Source organism: Microcaecilia unicolor, chromosome 5, assembly GCF_901765095.1.
Source record: "Microcaecilia unicolor chromosome 5, aMicUni1.1, whole genome shotgun sequence".
NCBI classification, from domain to species: domain Eukaryota; kingdom Metazoa; phylum Chordata; class Amphibia; order Gymnophiona; family Siphonopidae; genus Microcaecilia; species Microcaecilia unicolor.
In genome coordinates, this window is record NC_044035.1 from 50384059 (window position 1) to 50396964 (window position 12906).

Genomic DNA, 12906 nt, shown 5'->3' on the forward strand with positions numbered 1-12906 from the left:
CAAGTCTCATTTAAGCCCAACACAACACTTGGAGTTCATAGGAACTCTGCTACACATGACTCTAGTATCTGCCTGTCTTCCACAACAAATGATCACCACCCTAGTATACATTGTGTTATGAATTCAGAGGAGTCGTCAGGTATCAGCTATACAGATTTTTAGGATTTTCGTCCACATGGGATCCACAGTATAAGTCACACACTGTGCGTGCCTCCATTTGATATATGCCCAGTGGACCTTATGCACAAGTACTCGGGCCATTCGAAGTCTTCAGGTTGTAGTATCTATCATCAGTCCTTTGTGGGCTTCTGTCTTGGTGGACAAAGCATTCCAGTTTGGCAAGGAGAATTCTTTCAAATTCAGATTCAAATAGCACTGATGACAGATGCGTCCAAACTGCGCTGGACATTTCATATAGATGGGTTTTGCATCCATGGTGTACAATCCAAACAGGAACAGCTTCAGCAGATAAATTTCCTGGAACTCAGGGCAAGATGAAATTTTCTAAAGGCTTTTGGAGATCAATTGTTGAGCCACGTTGTTATAATTCAGATGGACAGCCAGGTAGCCATGCACTATGGAAAAGCAGGAAGGGACTTGCCCTGTGTTGGAAGGCAGTATGTGAAAATAGGCCGTATTTCATGGAATGTCTCTCAGGGCCATATATCTCACAGGTAGGGAAAACATCTGCTTGACAGACAAACTGAGTCAAGTCCTTCCCCATGAGCGGTCCTTGGATGAGGGTGCCACCCATGAGCTTTTCAGATGGTGCACCTCCCTCATTTTCTTTGCCACTCCGTAGAATAAAGAAGTTCAGCTGTTCTATTTTATTATGGGGACACAATGCAAAGTATCTTTTCTCTTTCACCAAGAAGATTCTTCTATATGTGGATCCTTCAGTTCCTCTCATAATGAGAACTTCTCTGTAGCTCATCCAGTTGACATGCATGGGCATGTTGGCAGTTAACCAATGTTCCTGTAGCCATACTGTGAGCCGGAGAGCTGTGGTATGGAGGTGCAGTTTTTCTGAAGCAGCTTATAGTGATGAAACAGGGACCTGTTTGGAATATTTTTTTGAAAAGTCTCCAGGAGCATTTTGTTTGTTTGAAAGAGTCTCCGGTGTCGAGAATTATCTGCTGAGCACAAGTTAAATTAATTTGAAATGAACACTGATATGAACTTTCAAAATAAAAGGACCTTTTCATAGTAGCACCAGATTATAGAATTGTGGGAACTGCTGACACTAGTTTTTGTAAAATTGACATGAAATGATTTAAAATTCTTTTGGAAGCTAAAATACTGATTGCACAGCATTAGTGGCGTTTTTTTTTAATTATCATTGGTCATTAAAAAAACAAAAACAAAAAAAAAAACGCCACTAATGCTGTGCAATCAGTATTTTAGCTTCCAAGAATTTTGGAATGACCATGATAGTCTTGGGTGGGCAGTGGTCCAAAGTAGGCCAAATGGTGAGGCTGTGTGATTAAGGTCGTCTTTTGTTTTCTTCACTGTTTTGCATTTGTTTAATTTATTTATTTATTACATTTGTATCCCACATTTTCCCACCTATTTGTAGGCTTAATGTGGCTTACATAGTACTGGAGAGGTGTTTTCTGACTCCGGTGTGAACAAATACAAAGTGATGATGTGGTAGATAAAGTTCGTGTGGCACAGCCATATTAGGGAATCGTACAGCGGAAGAGTTGTGTTATGTCCATTACGTACTTTACTTTTGTTGTGTTGCAGAGATCAGGCATTTAAGTTGGATTGGTAGGGTATGCCTTTTTAAACAGGTTAGTTTTTAGTGTTTTCCGGACGTTTAATTGTTCAACGGTTCGGTTCCATAATATGTTTCACAGAACAACAAGTAGTTTGTGTTTCGAGTTCTGGTAAGACTGTGAGACTCTTCTTAGCAATTGCCTCTGGGGTATTTCTTGCTATGTGAGGCCTAGTATTGTCATGCTGCAACAAAATTTCTTCCTTTGCTTTTGAACTCTTCTCAATTATTCATTTTTTTTAATTATAATTTTATTGAATAATAGATGATGCCAATGTTACAGCAACTGGAATGTCACAATAGTAAGAAAAACAAAGAAAAACCATTTAGAGTTAGCAAACATGAAAAAAATAGTGCAACAAATTGCCTCTATTGCATTACCATTAAAGTCTTCCCCCCCTCCCCCCTTTAACTGCCCACCCCTAACGAAACAGGCAATATAGTAGCCTTTTGCTGTTGCAGTAGGAGAAACAGGACATCAAATTTCAGTGCTTCCCCAAATCTTTATCCAGATCAGATCTTACAAGGGAGTTGCATACCGGACAGAGACTCTCCGACGCTCATAAGGTTCCCAGATTTTTTGGAACGTGGGCAAGTGGAATCTGCGAAGCGCCTTAAGTTTGGTCATAACATCAACTTAGTTTAATTTTGCCAAAACCCTTGTTACTGAAGGCAGTTCAGGCTGTTTCCAAGGTGCTTCTAGGACCATCCAGCTTGCTGTCAAAATAGGTGTCGCCAGTTTCCAGGATTCAAACAATATTCCCTAGGTTTGGGGATCATGGAGGTCATGATGGTCTTGATTAGGTCCAGTGCCTCATCCTAGAACGTTTGTACCTTTACAGATTCCCACCAAATGTGCTGAAAAGTACCTTGCTCCCTCACACTTTTGCCAACACTGATTGCATTTGCATACATTTTATGGAGCTATACTGGAGTATAATATCATTGGTATAGCAATTTAGAGCCATGTTCAATTAAGTTACTTGCTATCAGTATTTTTAATAAATTGTAAAATATTTTCCCCTACTCCTTCTCGGTGAAGTGTTTCCCCAACTCCCGCTCCCATTGGTCTATGTGTTTGGATGGAGCATTTTCTGTAGGAGTAGAGCCAAATACCGCTTCCACTGCCACACCTCAGGGCTCACTCTAGATGTGTGTTCTCCAACAGGCCACCCCAGGCCTTATGAGGAGTGGCCTAGTGGTTAGGGTGGTGGACTTTGGTCCTGGGGAACTGAGGAACTGAGTTTGATTCCCACTTCAGGCACAGGCAGCTCCTTGTGACTCTGGGCAAGTCACTTAACCCTCCATTGCCCCAGGTACAAATAAGTACCTGTATACAATATGTAAGCCGCATTGAGCCTGCCGTGAGTGGGAAAGCGCGGGGTACAAATGTAACAAAAAAAAAAATGGACAAATTCCTTGAGCTGAATATATTGGAAGGGTCTCCCTCTGTTCTAAACTGTACTATTCACTAAATTCTGAAAGGGCATCATCTGTTCACCTTCCACTAAGGCCCCCAGTGCCCTTAGGCCAGCAATCGCTCATCTTTTATTAGTGACATCTAGCCTTCCTGGAAGGAAACCCCGGGCATATTGTATGGGGGTAGAGTGAAAGTAATTTCTGTCACATAGCAAAGAGGAACATTGCCTGAACCAGATGTCCAAAGCAAGGTGTATGTAAAGATTATTCTCCGAGGACAAGCAGGCTGCTTGTTCTCACTGATGGGTGACGTCCACGGCAGCCCCTCCAATCGGAATCTTCACTAGCAAAGTCCTTTGCTAGCCCTCGCGCGCCCGCGCGCACCGCGCATGCGCGGCCGTCATCCCGCCCGAAACCGGCTCGAGCCGGCCAGTCTTCTTTTGTCCGCACTCGGTACGGTCGTATTTTTCGCCGTGTCGAGCCCCGGAGAGTCGACCTCGCGCGTCCATATTGTTGAACGTGTTTTTTCTTCATAAAAGCTTTCCTTGTACTCGGGAAGTGCTCCGGAACCCCTCCACCGGGTTTCGTTTCAATCCTCCCCGTATTTCCAGCTTTTGGCCCCGATAAGTTTTCTTTCGTCGTCGGGGTAGGCCTCTTTTCGGCCTCGGTCGAGATTTTCTCCCTCTAAAGTTTTGGTGCTCTTTTTCCGTCATTTCGGACTTTGATTTCGCCGGCGTGATTTTTCCGCCCATGACATCGAAGCCTTCCAGCGGCTTCAAGAAGTGCACCCAGTGCGCCCGGGTTATCTCGCTCACTGATCGACACTCGTCGTGTCTTCAGTGTCTGGGGGCCGAGCACCGCCCTCAGAACTGTAGTCTGTGTTCCCTGCTTCAAAGGCGGACTCAGGTAGCGAGACTAGCCCAGTGGAACGTTTTGTTCTCGGGCTCTTCGTCGGCATCGGCACCGGGATCTTCGAGTGCATCGACGTCGTCAGCGTCCAGACCATCTTCCTCGGCCGCCCTTGCATCGAGTGCATCGAGGCATCGGGCCTCTGCATCGGCGCCGAGACATCGGATAGCTGCATCGACGTCGGTGGTACCGGGACCTCGTCTGCTGATGTCGTCGGACGGTGGTGCATCGTCAGGAGTGCAGGTGAGGGCTGTCCATTCCCCTGCTGGTGGCGGTGAGCCTTCGGGTGGGTCTCCTCCCACCCTGAGGGCTCCTGCGGTACAGCCCCCCCGAGACCGACCTTCTTCGGCCTCGGCCCCGAGGAAGCGACGGATGGATTCTACGTCCTCCTCGTCGGTGCCGGGGAGCTCCGGTGACATGCTTCGGAAGAAGTCGAAGAAGCATCGACACCGGTCTCCTCCCCGCGTCGGCACCGAGAGCTCTGGGTCGCCGAGGGATTCGGCACCCAGCAGGCATCGGCACCGAGAGGACCGCTCACCCTCTGTCCAAGAGGTGTCGATGCGCTCCACTCTGGACAGCCCGGAACAGCCTCCTCGCCCGGAACAGGTCCTGACGTCGACGCCTGCATCGACCTCACAGCCTTTCTCTGCAGCCGCTCTAAACGAGAGCCTCCGGGCCGTTCTCCCAGAGATTCTGGGAGAGCTGTTGCGCCCTACCCCTCCGGTACCGGCGGTGCTTGCGCCTCCGGTACCGTCGAGCGTGGCGCCGGCTGGCCCATCGCCCAGGTTGAGGTCCCCGACGTCGGTACCGCGTGCGGTACCGGCAGCGGCCACCTCCCAGGAAGGCTCCCCGACTACGTCGGCGGAGGGAGCTTCGCCGATGCGGGCGAGGGAGTCTACCTCTCGACGCCCCCATCGTGGACGTGGCTCCACTGAGTCGAGCAGGGCGAGGTTGCAGACACAGGTTCGTGAACTTGTGTCTGACACCGAGGGTGAGGCCTCGTGGGAGGAAGAGGAAGATCCTAGATATTTCTCTGACGAGGAGTCTGAGGGTCTTCCTTCTGATCCCACTCCCTCTCCTGAAAGACAGCTTTCTCCTCCCGAGAGTCTGTCTTTTGCTTCCTTTGTCCGGGAGATGTCTACGGCCATCCCCTTCCCGGTGGTTGTGGAGGACGAGCCCAGGGCTGAAATGTTTGAGCTCCTGGACTATCCTTCTCCACCTAAGGAAGCGTCCACCGTTCCCTTGCACCATGTCCTAAAAAAGACATTGCTTGCGAACTGGACGAAACCCTTAACTAATCCCCACATTCCCAAGAAGATCGAGTCCCAGTACCGGATCCATGGGGACCCAGAGCTGATGCGCACTCAGTTGCCTCACGACTCTGGAGTTGTGGATTTGGCCCTAAAGAAGGCTAAGAGTTCTAGGGAACATGCTTCGGCGCCCCCGGGCAAGGACGCTAGAACCTTAGACTCCTTTGGGAGGAAGGCCTACCATTCCTCTATGCTCGTGTCCAAGATCCAGTCTTACCAGCTCTACACGAGCATACACATGCGGAACAATGTGCGGCAGTTGGCGGGCTTGGTTGATGCTCTTCCCCCTGAGCAAGCCAAGCCTTTTCAGGAGGTGGTCAGGCAGCTGAAGGCGTGCAGAAAATTCCTGGCCAGAGGAGTTTATGACACTTTTGATGTTGCGTCCAGGGCCGCTGCTCAAGGTGTGGTGATGCGCAGGCTCTCATGGCTGCGTGCCGCCGACCTGGAGAATAGAATCCAGCAGCGGATTGCGGACTCGCCTTGCCGTGCGGACAACATTTTTGGCGAAAAAGTCGAACAGGTGGTAGAGTCTCTCCACCAGCGGGACACCGCATTCGACAAATTCGCCCGCCGGCAGCCTTCAGCTTCTACCTCTACAGGTAGACGATTTTTCGGGGGAAGGAAGACTGTTCCCTACTCTTCTGGCAAGCGTAGGTACAATCCTCCTTCCCGACAGCCTGCGGCCCAGGCTAAGCCCCAGCGCGCTCGCTCTCGTCAGCAGCGTGCGACTCAGCAAGGCCCCGCGGCGCCCCAGCAAAAGCAAGGGGCGAGCTTTTGACTGGCTCCAGCAGAGCATAGCCGACATCCAAGTGTCCGTGCCGGGCGACCTGCCGGTCGGAGGGAGGTTGAAAGCTTTTCACCGAAGGTGGCCTCTCATAACCTCCGATCAGTGGGTTCTGCAAATAGTCCGGCAGGGGTACACCCTCAATTTGACCTCAAAACCTCCAAATTGTCCACCGGGAGCTCAGTCTTACAGCTTCCAGCACAAGAGGGTACTTGCAGAGGAACTCTCCGCCCTTCTCAGCGCCAATGCGGTCGAGCCCGTGCCATCCGGGCAAGAAGGGCTGGGATTCTATTCCAGGTACTTCCTTGTGGAAAAGAAAACAGGGGGGATGCGTCCCATCCTAGACCTAAGGGCCCTGAACAAATATCTCGTAAAAGAAAAGTTCAGGATGCTTTCCCTGGGCACCCTTCTCCCCATGATTCAGCAAAACGATTGGCTATGCTCTCTGGACTTGAAGGATGCCTACACACATATCCCGATACTGCCAGCTCACAGACAGTATCTGCGATTTCAGTTGGGCACACGCCACTTCCAGTACTGTGTGCTACCCTTTGGGCTCGCCTCTGCGCCCAGGGTGTTCACAAAGTGCCTAGCTGTGGTAGCAGCGGCACTTCGCAGGCTGGGAGTACACGTGTTCCCATATCTCGACGATTGGCTGGTAAAGAACACGTCCGAGGCAGGAGCCCTGCAGTCCATGCAGATGACTATTCGCCTTCTGGAGCTACTGGGGTTTGTGATAAATTACCCAAAGTCCCATCTTCTTCCAGTGCAGAACCTCGAATTCATAGGAGCCCTGCTGGATTCTCGGACGGCTCGCGCCTATCTCCCAGAGACGAGAGCCAACAACTTGTTGTCCCTCGTCTCCCGGGTGCGGGCGTCCCAGCAGATCACAGCTCGGCAGATGTTGAGATTGCTGGGCCATATGGCCTCCACAGTTCACGTGACTCCCATGGCCCGCCTTCACATGAGATCTGCTCAATGGACCCTAGCCTCCCAGTGGTATCAGGCCGCTGGAGGTCTAGAGGACGTGATCCACCTGTCCACGAGTTTTCTCGAATCCCTGTATTGGTGGACGATTTGGACCAATTTGACTCTGGGACGTCCCTTTCAAATTCCTCAGCCACAAAAAGTGCTGACCATGGATGCGTCTCTCCTGGGATGGGGAGCTCATGTCGATGGGCTTCACACCCAAGGAAGCTGGTCCCTCCAAGAACGCGATCTACAGATCAATCTTCTGGAGTTACGAGCGATCTGGAACGCTCTGAAGGCTTTCAGAGATCGGCTGTCCCACCAAATTATTCAAATTCAGACAGACAACCAGGTTGCCATGTACTATGTAAACAAGCAGGGGGGCACCGTATCTCGCCCCCTGTGTCAGGAAGCCGTCAGCATGTGGACCTGGGCTCGCCGGTACGGCATGGTGCTCCAAGCCACATATCTGGCAGGCGTAAACAACAGTCTGGCCGACAGATTGAGCAGGATTATGCAACCTCACGAGTGGTCGCTCAGCTCCCGAGTGGTGCGCCAGATCTTCCAAGCGTGGGGCACCCCCTTGGTGGATCTCTTCGCATCTCGAGCAAACCACAAAGTCCCTCAGTTCTGTTCCAGGCTTCAGGCCACCGGCAGACTGGCGTCGGATGCCTTCCTCCTCGATTGGGGGGAGGGCCTGCTGTATGCTTATCCTCCCATTCCTCTGGTGGGGAAGACTTTGTTGAAACTCAAGCAAGACCGAGGCACCATGATCCTGATTGCTCCTTTTTGGCCGCGTCAGATCTGGTTCCCTCTTCTTCTGGAGTTATCCTCCGAAGAACCGTGGAGATTGGAGTGTTTTCCGACCCTCATCACGCAGGACGAAGGGGCTCTTCTGCATCCCAACCTCCGGTCCCTGGCTCTCACGGCCTGGATGTTGAGGGCGTAGATTTTGCCTCTTTGGGTCTGCCAGAGGGTGTCTCCCGTATCTTGCTTGCTTCCTTCCAGGAAAGACTCCACTAAGAGAAGTTACTTCTTTCATTGGAGGAGGTTTGCCGTCTGGTGTGACAGCAAGGCCCTAGATCCTCGCGCTTGTCCTACACAGACCCTGCTTGAATACCTTCTGCACTGGTCTGAGTCTGGTCTTAAGACCAACTCCGTAAGGGTTCATCTTAGTGCAATCAGTGCATACCATTACCAAGTGGAAGGTAAGCCGATCTCAGGACAGCCTTTAGTTGTTCGCTTCATGAGAGGTTTGCTTTTGTCAAAGCCCCCTGTCAAGCCTCCTACAGTGTCATGGGATCTCAATGTCGTTCTCACCCAGCTGATGAAACCTCCTTTTGAGCCACTGAATTCCTGCCATCTGAAGTACTTGACCTGGAAGGTCATTTTCTTGGTGGCAGTTACTTCAGCTCGTAGAGTCAGTGAGCTTCAGGCCCTGGTAGCCCAGGCCCCTTACACCAAATTTCATCATAACAGAGTAGTCCTCCGCACTCACCCTAAGTTCCTGCCAAAGGTCGTGTCGGAGTTCCATCTGAACCAGTCAATTGTCTTGCCAACATTCTTTCCCCGTCCTCATTCCTGCCCTGCTGAACGTCAGCTGCACACATTGGACTGCAAGAGAGCATTGGCCTTCTACCTGGAGCGGACACAGACCCACAGACAGTCCGCCCAATTGTTTGTTTCTTTTGATCCCAATAGGAGGGGAGTGGCTGTAGGGAAACGCACCATTTCCAATTGGCTAGCAGATTGCATTTCCTTCACTTACGCCCAGGCGGGGCTGGCTCTTGAGGGTCATGTCACGGCTCATAATGTTAGAGCCATGGCTGCGTCGGTAGCCCACTTGAAGTCAGCCTCCATTGAAGAAATTTGCAAAGCTGCGACGTGGGCTTCTGTCCACACATTCACATCCCATTACTGCCTGCAGCAGGATACCCGACGCGACAGTCGGTTCGGGCAGTCAGTTCTTCAGAACCTGTTTGGGCTTTAGGATCCAACTCCACCCCCCGAGGGCCCTGTTTGTTCTGTTCCAGGCTACACTCTCAGTTAGTTGGTAAATTTTTTTAGGTCAATTTCTGTTATGTCCTCACCGTTGCGAGGCCCAATTGACCATGGTTGTTGTTTTGAGTGAGCCTGGGGGCTAGGGATACCCCATCAGTGAGAACAAGCAGCCTGCTTGTCCTCGGAGAAAGCGAATGCTACATACCTGTAGAAGGTATTCTCCGAGGACAGCAGGCTGATTGTTCTCACAAACCCGCCCGCCTCCCCTTTGGAGTTGTGTCTTCCCTTAAGAGTTTGTCTTGCTACATACTGGACTGGCCGGCTCGAGCCGGTTTCGGGCGGGAAGACGGCCGCGCATGCGCGGTGCGCGCGGGCGCGCGAGGGCTAGCAAAGGACTTTGCTAGTGAAGATTCCGATTGGAGGGGCTGCCGTGGACGTCACCCATCAGTGAGAACAATCAGCCTGCTGTCCTCGGAGAATACCTTCTACAGGTATGTAGCATTCGCTGACTGGCGACATAGCTAGAGAAACTCCTCAGTGGGCATCCATGGTGCTGCCCGTAGAAGAAGTATGCCCAGCCAGTATTGTTCCATATTTATCCAGCTCTTAGGGGTGCCCATCTATCCGGTAAGCTTCAATTGAGATGCCTGATAATTGAAAGTTGAAAGTCTGGCATAGCCATACCCCCCTGAGCATTTGGCAGGTAGAGCAGTCATTGTTGTACCGATGGAGGTCTGTCTCTCCATATGTATATTTATACCTTGCTGTTAAGACCCTGAAAGACCTTTCTTGAGGAGTGTTTTAAAGAGATATAAAGACTTAGGTAGGACTATCATTTTGATATCATGTAGACAGGTAGTGCTAAATCTGCCCCATTGCTCCGATTTTTCTATAATACACCCAGCAGCAGAGGGTAGTTAACTGTTAACCGTGTACTAGAGAGTTGCACCGGGACAGGAATCTTACCCATCCCCACCAAAATTTAACCCATCCCCACCCATTCCCGTAAGAATTTAATGGTACATAAAAGAAAATTCCAGTCAGCTCCCTCAGTCTCTCTGGATTTGAGCCACAGCACTGTAGGCAAGGAAGGAATGGAAGTTGATACTTGGAACACTGTGGTTTACCGGCACTGTGTGCTGAGAGGTCACCACATGCACGCGCCAGTAGGTCAGGTGACATCCGATGCTCATGCCTGTGTCAGAGCTGAGGACTACGCATCAGCCCGGGAGCAAAGAGGATTAATTGTAACATAGTAAATGACAGCAAATAAAGACCTGAACAGTCGATCCACTCTGCACAATAGTCACACTCATTATCAATTCATGATTAAATCAACGAGTGTGATATTATACTTGATTATGGCCTTTCTTTCGTTTTTCTGGAACATAGACCATAGAAGTCTATCTGGTAAGCTGAGCTGCTGGGACTTGCAGGAGGAGAAGATGTGCCCCCCCCCCCCCCCCCCCCGGGCGGGAAGGCTTGAGAAGGACAGATGCTAGAAATAGGGGATGGTAATAAACAACGAACGGAGATGGTGCCCATGGAAGAGAGGGGAAGAGAAATGGAGAAGGGGGGGAGGGGAGATGGTACCCATGGAAGGGAGGGATCTAGGCTAGAAAGTGAAAAAGAAAGGAGGAGAGAAAAAGTGAAATAGCTTTAGTAATATGTCAGTTTTGAGAATTTACATCTGCCGTCTATATTTTGCACTGTGTACAGGAGGAAACGTGAAGCGAATGCTTTATGGAATTAATCATGCAATTACATTTTTTTAATCAATATGCAGCCTCAAGAAGTAAAGACTCACTGAAATATCAGTCATTAAATTTCTCTCTTATTCTAAAATCTTTTTGGAAACTTTTATGGCTTTGCAGGAACATTTGATTGGCCTGCACGAACCAACTTCTGATGCTGGACAAGAAACGCTACGTAGACAGGAGGAAGCAAAGATAATTCGTCTAGAAAAGCAAGCAGAAGAGTTCCTTAATGCAGTCTTTTATAGAAAAGGTTAGTGTGAGAGTGAATGCTTTGGCAACGTGACCTGGCAAATCTGTCATGATCAACATGGGGTTGGGCAAGAGCAGGAAGTAGCATTTATAGAGCTTTCAATCTTTTTATATTTGCTTAATCCATTCCAACATCTTTGCCCATTTGGCATTGGCTTTTGGGGGTAACAGGGTCGGGTCATAATGGGTGCAAGATATTTGGTTTGACATGATTTTAATGTCAAATTGTACTGCAGTTTTAATAACTAATATTACTGTCTTAGGGAGGGAGGCAAAGACGAGTTGGGGATATTTTGAGAAATTCCATATCAGCATTTGTGCCGTGGGTGTAACTGATGAAAAAGGGTATCCGATGAAGATACCTTCAATGAAGATAAAGCTTGCTTTACAATTAGGTGTTTTTTTTTTTTAATGTGTAAACCACGTGAATAAAGGTGAGCTGGTTAATAAGAGGTAGTGTCTTAAGGACTGATAATTGGGCAGGAAACAGAATAGAACTGAGCGGTCAGTTTTCTGAATGGAAAAAGGTAATTAATGAAGGGGGTCTCTACTAGCGTTTTTAGCTTGCACTAAAAATCAGCTGGCGCTAAAAGGTGAGACCCCCATAGGACTTTAATGGGCGTCAAGCTGATTTTTAGGGTGAGCTGAAAACGCTGGCACACCTTAGTAAAATAAAACCTCCAAAGTGCCCTAAGTGTCTGTAGATAATCTGGAAAATGGAGCAATAAGTGAGATGATCAAATGTGCACACGAGGCAAAATTATTCAAAGTTATTAAAATTGCAGGAATTGGTATAGAGTTTTGAGACTAGGGAATTGAGCATCTAAATTGGTGCTGAAATGTAATGTAGACATGCAAGGTGATGCACATGGGGAAAAGTAATCCCAATTATGGTTTTACATTGTGGGCGCCAAGTTTTTTTTAACCATTCAAGAAAAAGATCTTTTGAGTCACGGACATTATGTTGAAATTCTTGACCCAGTGTGCTGCTGTTTACCAAAAAAAAGCAAATTTAATATTGGGGATTATTTACAAAGGAATTAAGAAAACAGAGATTCCTTGTCATCAAGCAGATGAATCCATTACGAATGGGTTGTGTCCATCAACCAGCAGGGGGACATAGCACTGAAAACCATAGTGCCTCATGGCCAGCTAGCTCCATCTGCCTCTTCAGTATTCTGTATCTCCCCAGCAGGGTGGTTGCAGCTTATTCAGCTCCTTCAGAAAATCTGCCTGGGGTGGCTCCTGTGCTGTTGCCAGTTGTAGCAGGGGTGTTGTGGCTGATGGTGCCCACTTTAAAGGCACATAGGTACGCCCTGTCCCTGTCTTTGCCCACGCTGTGGATGCAGGCACATAGGTTCACCCTTTCACTGCCTTTCCCACACTTCTGATCCTCCGGAGTGGAAAAAATTTGCCTTTTGCGCTATTGCCTCTAACTTTCCTCACAGCGTTAAAAGAAAAAAAAAAGTTGCGTCGCACTGTAGCGCTGCAATCCCAGAAAAGAGGTTTTCTTCTGATTGTGCAGCGGATCGGAGCTCTGTGGACTCGATCCGGGGAGGTAAGAGTATTTGGTAGCTCCTCCGAGGAGGACCCGCGTTCGGGACGATTTTGGCGCGAATCCGCCATTTTGAATTTCCCGCCGTGTTCGGCGATGGCTGTGGAGGTTGTTAAGCGCTGTTCCCGTTGTGGCAAGCGCAGATCAGCAGCAGGGCTGTGTAAATCCTGCTCTTC

At 49.3% G+C, this 12906-nt stretch overlaps 1 protein-coding gene across 1 annotated transcript in view; it reads left to right on the forward strand.

The window, feature by feature from the left end:
* The window catches only part of LCOR (ligand dependent nuclear receptor corepressor), a 129910-nt gene that overhangs the window by 42315 nt on the left and 74689 nt on the right, over nucleotides 1-12906 (forward strand). The window contains exon 4 of the mRNA XM_030202871.1: nucleotides 11044-11176. Coding sequence (XP_030058731.1) covers nucleotides 11044-11176 — 133 coding nt within the window. The remainder of the gene's footprint in view (nucleotides 1-11043; nucleotides 11177-12906) is intronic.